This window comes from Pteropus medius, unplaced genomic scaffold, assembly GCF_902729225.1.
Source record: "Pteropus medius unplaced genomic scaffold, Ma_sr-lr_union100, whole genome shotgun sequence".
Classification (NCBI taxonomy): domain Eukaryota; kingdom Metazoa; phylum Chordata; class Mammalia; order Chiroptera; family Pteropodidae; genus Pteropus; species Pteropus medius.
In genome coordinates, this window is record NW_024344434.1 from 1,306,209 (window position 1) to 1,323,947 (window position 17,739).

At 47.0% G+C, this 17,739-nt stretch overlaps 1 protein-coding gene across 3 annotated transcripts in view; it reads right to left on the reverse strand.

The window, feature by feature from the left end:
• Positions 1-17,739, reverse strand: part of STEAP3 (STEAP3 metalloreductase) — a 47,025-nt gene that overhangs the window by 14,120 nt on the left and 15,166 nt on the right. For 2 of the 3 annotated variants that reach the window (XM_039872685.1, XM_039872686.1), the window contains exons 2-3: positions 4,702-5,201; positions 2,521-3,048 (exon numbers count right to left, since the gene is read on the reverse strand). In XM_039872685.1, coding sequence (XP_039728619.1) covers positions 2,521-3,048; positions 4,702-5,201 — 1,028 coding nt within the window. Of the gene's footprint in view, positions 1-2,520; positions 3,049-4,701; positions 5,202-17,279; positions 17,385-17,739 lie in introns of all 3 variants that reach the window. The other variant, XM_039872687.1, reaches the window with a different exon arrangement.

Sequence of the window (17,739 nt, forward strand, 5' to 3'; positions counted from 1 at the left end):
CTTGGCAACCTCTACTAGAGGGAGGAAGGTGGAGGGGGAAGGGGGAGCCTGCAGCCCTTAAGGACTTTGGAACTCCAGGAAACTACCTGGCATGCGCCCCTCTGTGCCCTGGTATTCGCATCATTGCAAAACTGGGTTAACATACTATCAAAGAGAGCCTTGTCAGGGCATAGAATTTAGCCAAAGGCTGGCAGAGGGTGGTGGTGGGCAGCAGGGGTTTGCCTTGGACTCTAGGGGGAGGGGTGTTTCTTTCTTCCCCACCCCACTGCCTAAAATACAAACCACCCAGATCTGCCACCTCCTGGGCAACAAACACTGTGCCTGTCCCTGAGGAACCACACAGAGCCTCCTGCCTTGCAGGCTGGCTTTTTTTAGAAATAAATATCAAAGGATATCAAAAAAATTCACACTGGGAAAGATCTCGATCTACACATCAGGGCCTTGAGGACAAAAGAGGTCAAGGTCAAGGTCAAAGTCTTTGTTCCAATCAGTGGTGCTGGAGGATAAGAGCCCAGGGTTTTGGCCTTCAGCCCTCCATACCTCCCTACACCTCCCTACAATTGTCTCTGTCTTATTCTCTTCTGTGACCCCAGAGTCTGGTAGAATAGATATTCAGTGAATGAATGAGTGATCTGAGTCCTGGGATCATTTACTCAACTGTTTACCTGGACTCGCTTCCTCTTTAGAAAGCAATATGGATACGAGCGTGGATCTGGAGAATGGCTGAATTTGAATCCCGGCCCTGTCACTTACTGGCTGTGTGACTTTGGACAAGTTACTTAACCTCTATGGCTCAGTTTTCTCACCTGTAAAATAAGGGAAGTACCTGGCTTATAGGGATGAGATAAGTGTCAAAAGAATTCACACTGATTATAAAGCCCTTAGAACGGTAGCTGGAATATAGCAAGCTTTTTTTTTTAAGGTTCGTAACTATTAACTTTTTCAATTCCTCTAATTTCCAGCAGACATCTTGCTTCTCTGCCTGAGTCTGGGGTTCTCCCTTTTTTGAAATGAAAGCTAAAGCCCACAGATACATGATGCCAGGTGTCCATGGGTGGGGAAGGATGAGGGCATTTGAGAAGCTGCCAGCAAGGAAGAAGGGGACTTGAGAGAGAGTAGGGATAGAGGTCTGTGGTTCCCAGGCAGCAGCCCAACCTTGCCTCCTGGTCCTGCTCTGGGAGGTAGTCTGACCTCAGAAGGGATGTCTGCATGGTGAGTGTACCTGGGAGGGACCCAGCCCCATCAGGATCCCTATATCTCCCAAGCAGGAACAGAAACTGCAGGGTCTATCTGGGCTGGAAAGAGGAGTAGATGAGAAGTGTCTCGCTGGCACCTGGGACAAACTTTTGGGGTGACTAGTATCCTGGAGTAGGCAGAACCCACATACCAGGCTCGAAGGTGGGGACTGGAGATGGAGTAAAGCAGGTTGGGGAAACTAAAGAAAGGCAGTGTTGCTCGCAGACCTAAGCTTGGGACTCAGAATCAGGTCCTGTAAGCCAGGAGGAAGCATCATGAGGCCTGTTTCTGTGGGTACAGGTACCCGCTGATGCTGCCTGGGCTGCTACCTGGATTCCCAGGAAAACTGCTGGGTTTCCTAAATGAATAATTACTCCCTTGTTCCCCCAAATCTTGTTCTTGCAGCCTTCCCCATCTCAGCTGATGGCAACTCCATTCTCTAGGTGCTCAGACAAAAACTCAGAGTCACCCTTGACCACCCCCACGTCTGTCAGCAACTGTGTGTACTCTGGCTTTAATACCATCTCACTCCTCTGCTGCTCCCACCCCACTCTAAACCTTCTTCGCCTCTCGGCCAGGTTCCTGCACAGCTCCCTTACAGGTCTCCCAGCATCTGCCTTTTACCCCCTATTGTCTGTTCTCCACCAATAGTCAGAGTGAGCCAGTTAAAATATCAGATGGACCATCACTCCTCTACTCAAGAGCCGTCACTGCCTCCCTATTTTACCATGTTTAAGGCCAAAGCCTGTCTTCAGCCTTCAAGGCTTCCCTGGTCTGGCTTCACCCTGTCAGGCCTCACCTACCACCACCCGTTCCAGCCACAAAGGCCTCCTGGCTGTTCTTCACTTGTGCCAGGCACAAGTGCCCTTGGCTCCACCCAAGGGCTTCTGCTCTTGCTTCTCTTCCACTAGCCACGGGCTCACTCTAGACTCCTTCCTGCCTTTGCTCACAGATCACCCCTCGGCAAGCCCCGCCCCGCCCCCGACCACCCTTTAAAATTGTACCCTACCCCTTTCCCCTGCTTGATTTCTCTCCTTAGTACTCATGATCTTCTAAAAACCCTCTATAACTAACTGCTCTATTTGGTTAAGGCTCCCCTGCCAGAGCTGTGCCCACGAGCATAGGGACTGTCATATTTTGTTCACTGACACTCCAAATCTTGGACAGCAGGACGTGGGCACTGCTCATTCGGGGCAGAATTCACAACTAGTGACACATACGACACAGTGACTAGCGGGTTGCACCCATGGGCGTGGCTCGTCCTGGAACCCGGGTGGGCTGTACCTGCTTGATGGCGAGGTTGACCAGGTTGTAGCGGTAGGAGATGCGCACCGGCAGGCAGACGCTGTAAACAGCGTGCAGGGCGGCGCAGAAGAAGCTGAGCAGGCCTATCTGCTTGCGGTGCTGCAGCCAGTGGTCCAGCCAGTCGGGGAAGCGGTGGTACTTGGTGCCGCGCCACAGCTGCAGGGTGGCCGCCAGCACACCTGGCAGGTAGACTAGTGACAGCAGCACGTAGGCCACGCACGGCAGCGTCGTGTTGACCACAGACAAGGGGAGCTTGTAGAACTCATTCTTGTTCTCTTGTACATAGGGCTGCAGCACATCCCGGATGAAGTTGTAGGTGTAGAAGAAGATGAAAAGCCCCAGGGCCAGAATGGTGGGCACCTTCCAGCCCGGGAGCAGGCGCAGAGGAATAGCTTCTATCTCCCGGGCCGAGGCCAGGGACCCCACGTCCACAGGCGTGAAGCCCATGGCATGTGCCAGCTCTGAGACAGTGCGCTTGGCTTCTGGCTGGTCACTGCAGATGGGCACCTGTGGGAAGAAGAAGGGGAATCGGACAGGTTCACAGGCCACATGACTGAGCAGGGCCTCAGAGAGCATCAGGGCCAAACTCACTGAGCAGCTGAGAAAACCAAGGCCCAGAGAGTTGCCAGTTAATAATACAGCTGGTAGCAGAGGTGGCTCTGACTCCCATGCCAGAAATCCTTCCTTGGCTCCGTGTGGCCTCCCAGCTAGCCAAGCAATGCCCACTACTCAGGGAGAGTGCCTGGTGCTCACCTAGCAGGGAGTATTTTGCCTAGTTCATTACCACCAGCCTTCACAAGCAAAACGCCCACCTAGGTAGCCCCATGGACCCTTGGAATAGGTGGTTTGAGGATAGTGGTCTGCCCTGGGGATCTCTCAGCAATAGGGCTTTACATATGGCCCAGAAGGTGCAGCTCTATCCCTTAGTCCAGCAGTGTTCCCTTAGATCATGTCCTTTGGTCCCTTATGGCCTGCTATGGCCCTCAACCAACACACAAGGTCTTCCACAAGCCAGCCTTGCCTCATAGCCCACCAGTCCCCACTATGAGCTCTCATGCAGGCGCACTGGCGTCCTCAAGTCCCCAAACACTCCATGGGCCTTACTGACCCTGCTATGGTCAGTTTGGTCTACCAACATTGACTCAGCACCTACTGTGTACTGGGTTCTTCATTTTGCAGTCCCTCAGCCTTGCCACAAACCTTCAGGTAGGCACTACTGTCCTCATTTTTCAGGTGAGGAAACTGAGGTCTGTGTCTTTGAGTGTTGTCCCTTTGGCCTAGAATGCCCTGCTGCTCCCTGTGCTTAACAGCATGAGGTGGGCTAAGGCCAAGGTCAACCCCAACGTCTTTCCCAGCCAGCCACTAGCTCTGTTCCTTCTAGGCCCTGCCACCTACTCTCACTCACTGTCCCTGGCCTGTCCAAATATGGGAGTCCCTACAGACAGCAGTGGCTAGGCACCCATGTACTCTCTCCCAGCCTGGCATGGAGCTGTGCAGAAGGAGAATCTGAGCTGGACTCATTGGCAGAAGTTCTTACACACTTGTGGAACCTGGCTTCTTGCTCCAGGAAAATGCTTGGCCTCTTAGCATTAAAAACCACCTTGTCTTGAGAGAGCTTCTCTTGCCAAGAACTGTATGAAGCTCTGGCCGTTTTTTTGCAGCCATTTTTCACTTCCCAAAAAATCTGCTCTTGACTATTCTGAGAAATCCATTCAGTTCTTAGAAGACTTTCGAATAAATGACATAAATTTTGGGACATACATGCTTCCTCTGGACTTGGCAGATAAATGTTACTTTTCTCCTTCTGAGTCCAATTCTAAAAGCAAAGTCTCTCCCCTTCCGACTCTAAATATGAAAATGAAAGCCATCGACCATTTCCTCCTTGCCCTCTAGGTAATTAAGTTACCATAGAAGAAAAAATACAGATTTCAGATTTATGGGAACTGGGTTCAAATCCCAGCTCACCAGCTGTGGGACTGAGCGTAAGTAAGTTCATCAACATCTCTGAGCCTCAGTTTCCTCCTCTGTATAATGCAACTTGGCAGTGATATGAGACGAGCTGAGACAATGAACACGAAGAGCCCATCACCCCGAGGGTCCTCAAGGAAACTCAGCCATTTATAGTTATTGTTATGATGGTTATTATTCCCCAGCACCTACCTGCCTGTTCCCATCCCTCGGGCCAGCCTGCAAGGTCCAGGCAGAGATGACATTGAAGGCCTTGACCACTGTGCAGGTGGGGAAGAGGGAAGCCAGGTACTCGGCATTGGACTCACGGTGCTGAAGGTGCTCCTGCTCTGTGGGGTTGCTCACATCCACCAGGATCTTGCCAGCTAGCTGGTCGCTAAGACCACACAGCGAGGAGTAATGCTCCCGGAATACAGCCACAAAAATGACCTCAGGGGAGCCTACTGCCTCCGCCTGGAAAGTCACTTTTGCTGCAGAGGGGAATAGCCCGACTATGCGTTTGGGGTGGCGGCTTCCAACCACCACGCTGAGGCCGGAGCCCACTAGGCGTGTGGCCAGAGAGCGGGCAAAGTCTCCGCTGCCCAGGATGCCCACTTTGGGAGCCTCACTGGGGAACTCTGCAAGGCTGCTGTCACTGTCCACCAGGCGGCGGCTGATGAGCGGTTTATCCATCTTTCCTGACAATTTGGTGGCTGGAAGAGAAAACAGGAACCTGGTCAGGGGAGGGTCCCTGGACTTCCCTTCCTACTACCTCTGTCTCTTGTTTGTTGTAACTTCATGGTGGTCAAACATTCACCCAACAGGCCTTCAAGACTGCTAACTAACGCCGTCATAGGGGGACAAGCTGAATGAGACCCGGCCCTTTCCCAAGGAGGGCACATATTCAGGAAGAACAAGGGGAAGGACCTCTGCCATCCACCCTTTGTCTTTCCTGCTAGATTACTTCTTCAGGACAAATTCGCAAGAATAAGAGTGCTCAGAAAGAAGGGTATGGAATTTCTATAATCAATGCTATGCAATGCCATACTTATTTTCAAAAGGATTATGTGGTAGGCAGTGTTACTATCCAGTAGTGACTATTTAACCCCAACCTCATCATCACTGGGTGTTATCTTTGATTACCAGGAAGGGTGGGCTTTTTCCTCTGCTTGTTTACATTTTGCATTTTGCAACAGTACCGCTGATGCTCTTCCTTAAGTAGATGTTGAGCAGCTTGAAGGAAGGGGATCTCACTTTATTTGACTTTGGATCTCACCATTTATCACAGAGCCTGGCAAAGAGCTGATGTTTAATATTTGCTGAATGAAAGAGTAAATACTGAAATCCCACTCTCTGAGGGTAAGGTTGGGGTAGGTCATGACATTGAATGGGATCCTGAGGTTGAATGAGTGCCCTGGGATCTCCTTTACTGAGCCTGAGATATCAATGGACAGGGAGGGAACCCTGGACTCAGGTCAGCAATTTACAGTAAACTTATTGGGTTGGGAAAAATTATATTTTAATTGCCACTAAATTCTAACTGAAATGTGCTATTTCCTTTATGCATGGATGTAAGCAACAAATCACATTAGTATTAGCAATACCTGTGAGTTTGTCACCCATATCTACCAATGTCATATCACAAATTTAATAATGAAAGAGTTCTCCAAGTACTGTTCAAACTCATCACTAATTTAAAATCATGGTAGATAGGAGCACTTAAATACATAACACAAATAGTAGCAGATCTAAAGGGAGAAATGGACAGTAATGCAACAACAGTAGGGGACGTCAATACCTCGCTTTCAACAATGAATAGATCATCTAGACAGAAAATTAATATGGAAACATTGGACTTGAACTGTATACTTCAGACGAAATGATCCTAAAAGATACATACACACACCACGTTGTATATAACATTAAAAATAAATAAGCATAAATGTATAATATGTAACTCCCATTAATTTTAGTATTTTGATAATATGAATTTCTTTCTTTACTAATATTTTTAGTTAAGTGTTTCTTTTTCCTTTAAACTTTATGTGGTGGCATTTTTAACCTCTTGGAGAGGACAGGAAACACATGGAGACGTTACCAGTGACAGGAATAGCAATGGGTCCAATTTGGAATTAATTTGATTCAATGTAAATTATTTTCCCTTGAAATTATTATGGCTAAAGAGCCTAAAGGCCCCCCATTTCTCAGGAATCCTGTTGGCAAAAGAGCACCATATGGGTTTCCTAAATGAATAATTACTCCCTCATCCCCCAAAATCTTGCTCCTGCAGCCTTCCCCATCTTAGCTGATGGCAACTCCATTCTTTAGGTGCTCAGACAAAAACTCAGAGTCAGCCTTGACCTCCCCCCAAGACCATCAGCAACTCTGTGTACTCTGGCTTTAATACCATCTCACTCCTCTGCTGCTCCCACCCCACTCTAAACCTCCTTCACCTCTCGGCCAGGTTCCTGCACAGCTCCCTTACAAGTCTCCCAGCATCTGCCTTTTATCCCCTATTGTCTGTTCTCCACCAACAGCCAGAGTGAGCTCAAAGCAATCACTATTAAAATTCCAATGGCATTTTTCATTTAGGATCATAGATAAAATAATCCTAAAATTTGTATGGAACCACAAAAGACCCCAAATAGCTAAAGCAATCTTGAGCAAGAACAAAGCCAGAGTCATCGCACTTCCTGATTTTAAACTGCAAAGCTACGGTAATTAGAATAGAATGCTACTGATGTACAAACAGACACATAGACTAATAGAACAAAACAGAGAGCCCAGAAATAACAACCCACATATAAGGTCAATTAATCTTTGACCAAGGTGCCAAGAATATACAAAGGGGAAAAGGACGGTCTCTTCAATAAATGGTGTAGGGAAAACAATATTCTCACGTACAAAAAAAGAAAAGAGAAAGAAATTGGACCTTTTTCTTATACCATATAGAAAAATCAACTCAAAAATGAATTAAAGACTTAAATGTAAGACCTGAATTGTATAAATCCTAGAAGAAAACATAAAAATGTAAGGAAAAGCTCCTTGACATCGGTCTTGACAATAATTTTTTGGACTTGACACCAAAAACACAAGCAATGACAAAAAAATAAAAAGTAGGATTGCATCAACCTAAGAAGGTTTTGCATAGCAAAGGAAACAATCAACAAAATGAAAAGGAAATCTAAAGCATGAGAGAAAATATTTGTAAACCACATGTCTGATAAGGGTATATGTGATGTACCTGATAATATACAAAAAATAGGAGCTCATACAACTCAATAGTAAAAAAAGACAAATAATACAATTTGAAAATGGGCAAAGGCCCTGAATAGATATTTTTGCAAAGAAGATATACAAATGGCTAACAAGTACATGAAAAGATGCTCAACATGACTAATCATTAGATAAATATAAATCAAAACCACAATGAGATAACATCTCACACTAGTTAGAATGACTATTATCACATGAAAAGATGCTCAACATGACTAATCATTAGATAAATATAAATCAAAACCACAATGAGATAACATCTCACACTAGTTAGAATGACTATTATCAAAGAGTCAAACTAAGTGTTGGCAAAGATGTGGAAAAAGGGAAACCCAGTTCACCGTTGATGGGAATGTAAATTGGTGCATCCACTATGGAAAACAGTATGGAGGCTCCTCGAGAAATTAAAATAGAACTATCATATGATTCAGCAATTCCTCTTCTGGTATTTATCCAAAATCACTTATCTTCAAGAGCATTCTTCACCTTATGTTCATTGTAGCATTATTAGCAGTGGCCAAGAAATGGGAACAACCCGAGTATCTATTGATGAATGAATAGATAAAAGAAAATGTGGTACATCTATACAGCAGAATATTATTCAATCTTAAAAAAGAAGGAGTTTGGAGAAACATGCAGAGTGAGAGACGTCCCCAGATCTCTCTCTCCCCTTGAAACAACAATAAGCTGAACATCTAAAACTAAACAAAAAAACACCCAAACTGCACACCAGCACGTCTGAGCATGGGATCTGTGCATAAGAGCTACCACAGGTCATCTGTTAAAGTATCAACCCAAGTTGTACCATACTGTATGATGCTTTAGGATATTTAGTTACAAAACTGATATCTAAACAATTGATGTAAACAATTTGGAAATAATTATTATGCAATGTATATTTATTTATTGCTATCATCTATTGCTATCACTGTTTTATACTATATTCCCATTATTTTAAATTAACTGAGATAAAAATATTTTAAAGAAAAAAAAAAAAGGAAATCCTGGGGGACATTATGCTCCATGAAATAAGCCAAACACAGAAAGACAAATACTACATGATCTCCCTTAAATGTGGAATCTAAAATAGTGAAACTCACAGGAGCACGATAGAATGGTCACCAGGGACTAAGGGGTGGGGGAAATGGGGAGATGTTGGTCAAAGGGTACAAACTTCCACTTATCAGATGAATAAGTTCTAGAGATCTAATATATAGTGCATACTTGAAATTTGCTGAGAGTAGCTCTCCACTGTTCCAAAACACAAAAATGTTAACTATATGACGTTATGGATATGCTCATTAGTTTAATTGTGGTAATCTTTTCATAATGTATATGCGTATAAAATCATCACATTGTACACCTTACATGTGCAATTTTTATTGGTCAGTCATACCTCATTAAAGGTGTGAGGAAAGGAATAAAAACATAGTAGATATTAGACCTGCCACTAGATCTTGCTATTTAATGTAGTAATAAAGAAGCATGCATATTACTACAGCACATCTTTTTTTAAAAAACATTTTAGAAACTATGTTTCAGATATAATTGGTTTTCTTTTTAACCCTATGTTATTTTATTTTATGGACGTAAGAGCATAGGGTTAAAAAGGGGCTTCTTCAGCCTGTGGGTCCACAGGGGTCCTCGGCATAGGATAAGAACCTGGCTTTTGACACCCTGTATGGGGATCTGCATCTTCCCACTTTCCACAGCAGCCTCCTGGGACCCACCCAACACCAGAAGTAGGGGAGCGGGGATTACAGGGTCTAATGCAAGGGGGAGCAGGGAGACCAGGAGGCTGTGGCATGGCTCTGCCATGGACTAACTGTGTGTCTTTGGATAAGTCCCTGTGCTTCTCTGGGCATTCCACCTTTGTGAATGGAAATCAGTCTCTGGTGGGTGATGACAGACAATACATCCTTAAACAGCTTTGAAAACTGTGACATGGACACTTTACAAGGCAGCAGCAACAGCAGCAGCAGCTCCTATTTATGAGATGCCCACTATGTGCCGGACACTGCTCTAACGCCTTCCTATGAGTGATGGTCATCCAGGACTCACAAGAACTCCACGAAGTAGGTACCATTATCATCCCCAACTCAAAGAGGAGGAAACCGAGGCTCAGAGAGGCTGAGGAACTTGCTCCAGATGGCACAGAAGGTAAGCAGGGGAAGGAGGAACAGGATACAGGTTTGTTGGCCACTGAAGTCTGAGCTCTAAGAAAGAGGGCAGTGACCTGTCCAGAGATACTCCAGTGAGTGGCAGAGCTAGGACCACACTGGCTAAGAGGAGGTCAGCATGAAAGGGGATGCACTGACCACACATTCTGAGAATCCGAGGACACATGCTGCCATCTTGCCATCGAGCCTCTGCCATGTCAGGGTGACTCCCTCAGCCTCTCACACCTTTAAAGTGGGTTCGAAGCATTGCCCTGCCTCTCTCACAGGATATCAGGGACGGGCTGACCTAAGCCCCTTCAGGGTTATTTTTGTGTAGACCCACAGATGAAGGGGCCATGATCACACAGACATGCAGGTACCAGCATGGACCCCCACTCTGCTCATGCTGGACTCGACTGTGGGCAATGAAGGGGACAGCCCATCCCTCCAAAATGGGAGAGGGCATTTTCTACCTGGTTCTCAGATGTTTTTCTGAGTAGTAATGAACTGCCCTGGCAGACGCAGAGGGGCATCCTGACTTTCTCTAGTTCGCTGGCTGGGAGCTGTGGTCCACAAGTGTGAATGAGGAGGGCAGCCCTAGGCTCCCACCTTAAGTTGCCTGGGCCAAGAGCCAGGCTCTGGAACCTGACTGCCCGGGGTTTTAATTCTGACTCTGCCACCTGCTGGCTGTATGACCTTGGGCTTGTCAGTGCCTCAGTTTCCCCAGGAGAGTCACTGAGCCTCTCAGAGCCCCACCCAACCCGACAGCCTGAGGAACCTATTAAAAATCCTAAGGGGCTCTGCTTTCAGCTGCAGGATGGATAGAAATGAAACATAAAGCACCTCTAAAGCGCTCTTGCCACCAAAATTCAGTCCTTAGGACAAGAATCTGCCAGGTCATAATGCCTCCTGGTGAGGCCTCCACCCACAGGGGCAGTTTCCCCTGCAGCTCTGATGCAGGGACAGCCACTGTGGGCTGCGCCAATCATCACCATGCCCATCACTTACTAACCGGGTGCCTTTGAGCCTTAGACCCTTCACCTTTAAAATGTGAACACTAATTGTACCTTTCTCCAATGCTTGTTATGAGGATGAAATGAATTAATATGTGTAAGAGCTCAGAGCCACCTTTTCTAACTGGTGTGTATTTGAGTGTGCATGTGTGCATGTGTACTCTTTTCTGAGGTGCTTCACGGGCAGTGGTCAAGTGTCAAAATTCTTCTGCCCTCCCAGTGCCCAGCCCAAGGCTTGCAGCTGGTGTGAAGGTCGGCAAGGGCAGGACAAGTGGTAGGAGTCCTGGAGGCCTCAGAGGTCCAGCAGAGCCCCTGTTGCAAGTCCATGAGGCCTGAAGGTGAGAGAATAACCCTGGCTGGGCCCTGGCTCCCCTGTTGTTCTATTTACAGATCTGGAGGAGGGAGGGAGGAGGGAATCAAATTGAGCTGGGTGGGCTGTGGTCTGCAGCCTGCACACAGACCTGCCCATCTCTCTCTCCCAAGCTTCTGGCAAAACACCCTGAGATTCAGGGCATGCAGGAGTGGGCACAAGCCACAAGTCCCAGCCCCTCTGGGTCTCTGCCCAGGCTCACCAGTCCCCTCCCACTTCTTAGCAGAGCCATACATAAGCCGTTTGTGGCTGGGAGCCACACCTGCCCATGGGCCTGCCCGCCAGTTCTTTCTTGTTCTCAGGCAGGCCACTAATGGTAGGCAGTCATGACGTGGACAGCCCTGTAGCCTCTTCTGCATAGGCAGCAGACAGCCCTTCAGACTCAAATGGCTGGGGCAGACCATGGCCACAAAGGGGTCACCACAGGGTCAGATGTGGGTGGAGGCAGAGGGTGGCTGGCTGTGGCACCCGGCAGCTGGGTGGAGGAGGGGCGGTGTTCTGGAGGCCAAATGGGTTGCCTTCCACCCTCTCTCAGGCAGACGCTGAGCTAACATTTCTGGCCTAGGCTGGCCTCAGGGACTTAGAGGAATATGGCACAGTTATCTTCAAACTTTATTTAAAAATTTTATCAGGTCCATTAAATTTAAATTCGGGGGCGGGGGGACACATTCCTATTACTGCTATATTTATTTATAAACTAAATATATTTAAAATGTTATAATTTGTGTACTATCTTATTTACAGAAATCATATGTAAATAAATATAAATGTAAAGGTTAAAGTCTAAATACAAATAGAAACTCTAAGTTTTCTTAATCCTTGGGGAGTCCCCATCCCAGAGACCTACGCCCAAAGGGAGTGCCAGACACAAGATGAAACTGAACAAGGTCTCCTGAGAAAAAGGCACTGAATTCAGACAGGGGGAGCTGAGCAGCTTTCTGCAGGGCATGGGCCTGAGCTGAGCCTTGAGGGATGTGAGTGAACCTAGAAAAAGCATTCCAGAAAGAGGGGCCTGGGGTCAGGAAACCGCAGTGTGCAGAGACCCACCAACACTCACACCCCTGTACCAGGGACTTGGCAAGTCATGAAGACACAAATTCTTGTACAGAACTCTATTTTTAAGCCTGAAAAGTATAGGGAAGGAAAGAGTGCAAATCTGAGAGGCTGAAACTCTGGGTTCCATCCTGATAATTTCTCACCTGGAGACACCACCAGTCCTGTCCTCTCTCTAGTCTCAGTTTCCTCATCTGTAAAATGAGAATGCCAATACCTGCCCAGCTGCCCTCAGTAGGCACAAGGTAGCTGAGGACTGTATACACAGGGGCACTACTCTGTGGTTGGGGACTTCTCTGAAAGTCCTTGTCTGGTGGCTCCTGTCCTCATCCGCCTTCCCCACTCTCCTGCCGGCTTTGGAAGAGCAGAGATCACCGTGTTCTGTTCCATGGCTGTCCCCTGTGGCACCCAGCACCATCCTCGCACATTGTAGGGCTGCACACATATTTTGACTGAAGGCACACATCTTTGGAATGTACAGCTTCAAAACTTACTCTATCCTTTGGGGGTAGAAATCCTTCCAAAATGCAGTATGTAGTTGAAGAGAAGGCAGTCAGATCCTCACCCAGAACCCAGGGATCACCCCAAGAGGGGGATGATCTTGGGTCTCTTCTGCTGTTTTTGATAGAACTCGCTTATAGGTTACATCCTCCCTCGTTGTCAGGACATCTATCACATCTGTCTGCCTACCTGCCTCTTAAAAATCTCCCCTCCTAGGTCCTGCTAATTTGCTATGGAAAAGATATACAGACAACACGCCATGGAGAAAGTGAGAAAGGGAAAATACAATCCACAGAATGGGAGAAAAACATGGCAGATTGTGTACCTGATGAGGGACTTGTTTCTAAATATATAAAGAACTCTTATAACTCAATATTAAAAAAGACAAATAGCCTATATAAAAATGGGCAAAGGACTTGAATAGACATTTCTCCAAAGACATACGCATTGTCAATAAGCGTGCGAAGAGATGCTCAACATTATTAGCCCCCAGGGAAATGCAAATTAAAACCATGAGAGACCAGTTTATACCCACTAGGATGTTATAATCAAAAAGACAGATAATAACAAGTGTTGGTGAGGATGTAGAGAAATTGGTAACCTCATCCATTGCTAGTGGAAACGTGAAATGGTGCAGCCACTGGAAAGGAGTTTGGCAGTGCCTCGAAGGGTTAAACAAACAGTTTCTACGTGACCCAGCAATTCCACTCCTAGGTGTTTACCCAAAAGAAAGGAAAACATATGCCTACACAAAAATGTGTACGTCAATATTCCTAGTAGCATTATTCATAATACCTAAAAGTAGAAACAATCCAATGTCCATCAGCTCATGAACAGATAAACAAAATGCGGTATTTCCATACAATGGAATAATATTCAGCAATAAAAAGGAAATGAAGTGCTTATACACGTTACAACATGGATGAACCTTGAAAACATTATGTTAAGTGAAAAAGAGCCAGTCGAAAAAGGCTGCTTATTGTATGAATCCATTTATATGAAATGTCCAGAATAGGCAAATCCAGAGAGACAAAAAGTAGATTTCAGGGAATGGGGGAGTTTGGGGAAAATAGGGAGTGATGAACATGTCCTAAAATCGATTGTGGTGATGGCTGTACAACTTTGTGAGCATACTGAAAACCACTGGATTGTATAGTTTAAGTGGGCGAATTACATGGTATGTGCTCTGAGACAATGGCCCGGAGGTGTGCACACATTCCCACCAAGACAATTGGGACTTAGGAGTGGGAAGAGAGGGGCAGTGGAGCAGGTAGTGGGTAGAGCAGGGAGAGGCTAATGGTCAGGGGTAGGGCATCAGACTGGTTTGTGATTGGGCTGTTGGCTCCCCGAGCCTTCAAGGGGCTACTAGTCCCTTTCCACCTACAGTCCCCATGTCATTAGGGTGGCAAGGCCATCTTTCACTGCCAGGGTCCCCAGTTCCTGGATCAAACCCATATCAGCTGCCTTTCAGCCTCCACATCCAAGAGCAGCCACCCTCTTTCCCACTGACACTATTTCTCCCTTCCCTGTCTTCTCCCTGGACCCCAAACTCCTCCAGGGCAAGAACTAAGTCGAACTCACTTCTGCAATCCCAGTACTTAGGCCAGTTAAACTTGAGCAGCAGTGGAGCCATCTGGAGGGCTTGTTAAATGTGCTGTTACGCTCCACCCCTAGAATCTGATGCTGCTGGTCCCGTGACCTCACTTTGAAAACCACTGCAGCAGATGTTCAATAAAGGTCTGTATGAGGAGTGAATGAATTAATGAATCACTTGCATGTAAGAACCACTCCAGATTCTACTACTTTCCTGGATTCTTACTCTCAGGCCCCTCTCAGCCTACCTCCTCCTAAAGCCCACCCTGACCCCCAGGACCCCAGCATTGGTGCTCTCTCCCTCTGCTTCTCTAGGTCTTGAGGGTCAGAGCTGGGTCTTTCTGGTGAAGAGAAGGCTGTCAGGGCCATGGCAGCCTCGTTCGCTGGGCCCATGAGACAAACTCCATGGGGATACTCCCACAGACCCTCCCTTCCCGTGCATGGATCACTAAGCCCACTACAAGCTGAGGGAGAAGAGAAGTGGTACTTGGGAGACCATACATATCCTGGGGACCCAGGAGCCCCTAACAGCCCAACGAGAATGACCGAGTTTCCTGGATGACCAAGAATTCAGATGGCCTGACTCTGCATCCAGGACTCTCTTTCACCACCAATTTGACAGTCGATGGTTCTAGGGCCTGTGGGCTTCTGAGCCAGTGGGTAATAGCCATTGGGAGGGGTTTGCCCATTTACCATTAGGCAGGGGTACCTACAGTCAGGTGAGGCCCATCTGTGTCTACTGGCAGATGGCCTCCTTAGTCTTTCCCAACTGAGGCCTGCCTGGTCTAAGGGCTCATCTGTGGTCGTCCTACCCCTGTGCTTTTTCATGGGTCATAGACCCATGAATCTTTTTGCCTGGAAAGTCCCTTCACTCTAATTGATGAAATTCAAGGCCCAGCAGAAAAGCTGCCTCTTCTGTGAGGCCCTCGCCCTACCTTGTCTTTGAAACAGGATTAATCTCCCCTCTTCTGGTCCCCTTGGCTCTCTGCAGCACAAGGTAACAGGAAGGGACTAGCATACAATGGTAGGTACTTTCCCTTAGAAGTCTAAGGGGTGGATGAGTTGGGGGCAGGGGGGGTCCCTAGCCTTCATAATCTCCAACACCCCTCTCTATGTGATAATGTTAATATTAAAGCTAATCTTTTGCTATGAGAAATTCATATTGCCCAATCAAGTAAAATGAGTTACAGCTTCCGTAAAATCTTTCCCATTTTATGGATCTGAAATAGACAATTTGAGTAAAAATCGGGCAGTTTGCTATGCAAATAGAAGCCAAGCTCCTTTCAGGGAAGTCCCCAGTTCCCCATTCCATGTAGAAATTCTGGGCCTCCCCGTGGCTGTGAAGGTTTGCTTTTCCCTACAGGGAGGCAGCTGCCAAGTGATACCCCAGCACGTGTCTGGCACAGGGCACATCTGCAACGATCAGGCATCACATGGAGAGAAGTTACTGTGAGGTGAAGCCAGACTCACACCGCAGAGAGATCCTGATCGTGGAATTATACGTTCAGTTTTGATGTGTAGAAAGGTATCATTACTGCCATTTTGTAGATGAGAAAACTGAGGCCCACTTAGGACTTCTTTAAGACCCCAAAGTTGGCTCTTGCCCTTGTCCCATCTAGTCCCCGCATTCGAGATGCTTCCAGAGTGGTGAAGGCAGGCAGCTCACTTCCCTGGGCATGAGTTACAGCAGGTCACCTGGTCCCCATGGTGCTCCCTTTCTCTTGGCTTTCCCTCTGACTTGCTGAGCTGTGGAAACCCATACTTTCCAGCCTCTCATTCTCAGGCTGTTTCTGCAAATCCGGGGCTGCCCTCTAACACAGATCCCAGCCTATGGCAGCACAGGCCCCAGGCCCCTTCTCCCTCTCAAGCTATGGGGTCCAGGAGGCAAGAAGGAGGCTCCAACTGAGTCCTCTTCCCCAACCCAGTCCCCACAACTGACCTGAGGAGAGACGGGATAGAGGATGCCATTTTCAAATCTGGGCTTAAAAGCTGGGTTACAGCCACACATCTTAATTGGCGCATTTCTATTTTCTCTATGGGCATGTTTCTTTTCTGATGGACTCTCACAAACGTTTTACTGTTATATTTCTTGTAATACTGCCTGCAATCATTATTTAGACATCATAAAAAAATCATTATATTTTTTAAAAGGAAGGCTGAGAAGTTCCTACAGAAGAGAATACAAAAAGCTTGGACACGCACACAAACACACACATAAAAGCGGATCCACACACAATACACATACATGCAAGTTTGGTCTGACAAAAAAGAGAAGTTTGTTATCACACTGTTTTGCAAAATAGAAGTGAATGAATAATTTATAGGGCTTTTAACAAACATCTAGATTTCTAATCATTCTAGAAAAATCCAGTTTGATTACTTACAGCAGTAGTTCTGTGATAAGCCAACCCAGAAATGGTCACCAATAAATAAAATTTACAATTCCCAATGGGCCTTCCTTCTACAGAAATGCATCATAAACATTCACATCTTTTTTCTTAAACACATCAGACCCACAACGCCAGGGCTCTCACTAACTGAAGGTGCTATTTGTGGAAAAATCCTTAAACCCTTTACTTTGAAAAGGCTCCTGACTCAATGTGCAGATGATAATATTTCCCATTTTATTTTGGCAAGAACTTCATTATATTGCACCCTTTGCCACCAGTCCCAAAACAACGGCGCCTGAATTGAGGCCATGCAGCTCTGGTCCTTGGGACCCCCAAAATGAAGGGGCACACGTAAGCAGGCCAGGGGCTGGTGGGCTGCTGGGAGGAGCTCGCACCCTCCCATGCCATTTTGGATCTGTGCCCTAACCAGACTTACCAACAATAGGCTGGCACATCTGGCTGACGCAAGGCTTGGAAGCACCAGTCTTCGACATCCCCACCGTGATCCGGGCCACCCTTCTTGCCCAGGTCTCCCTCCAACCTGTGGGCAGTCTGACTTGGGTTTTGAAGGCAGGACTCTGACTGACCTTTAGAAGGTAAGGGACATGCCAGGGGGCTGGACAGCTGGGTGGCTGCCCCCTCAGACTGCATTCCAGCTCCTGGCCATAGGACTGGGCGGGGAGAGGTGACTGATGATCGGTTACAGAGCACACTGTGAGAGCGCAGTTCTGGCTTGATACTTCCTGTTTGGGGAAGAAACCTCGCTGGTGATCATTAGTGGCTTAGACTCAAGTCTCCCTGCTACAGGAACTAAGGTAGGACAGCCAGCAGAACCCAGGATGCATAAAATGAATAAATGTCATCCAAAGCAGGGCAGACTGCCTCAGTTCAGAGAG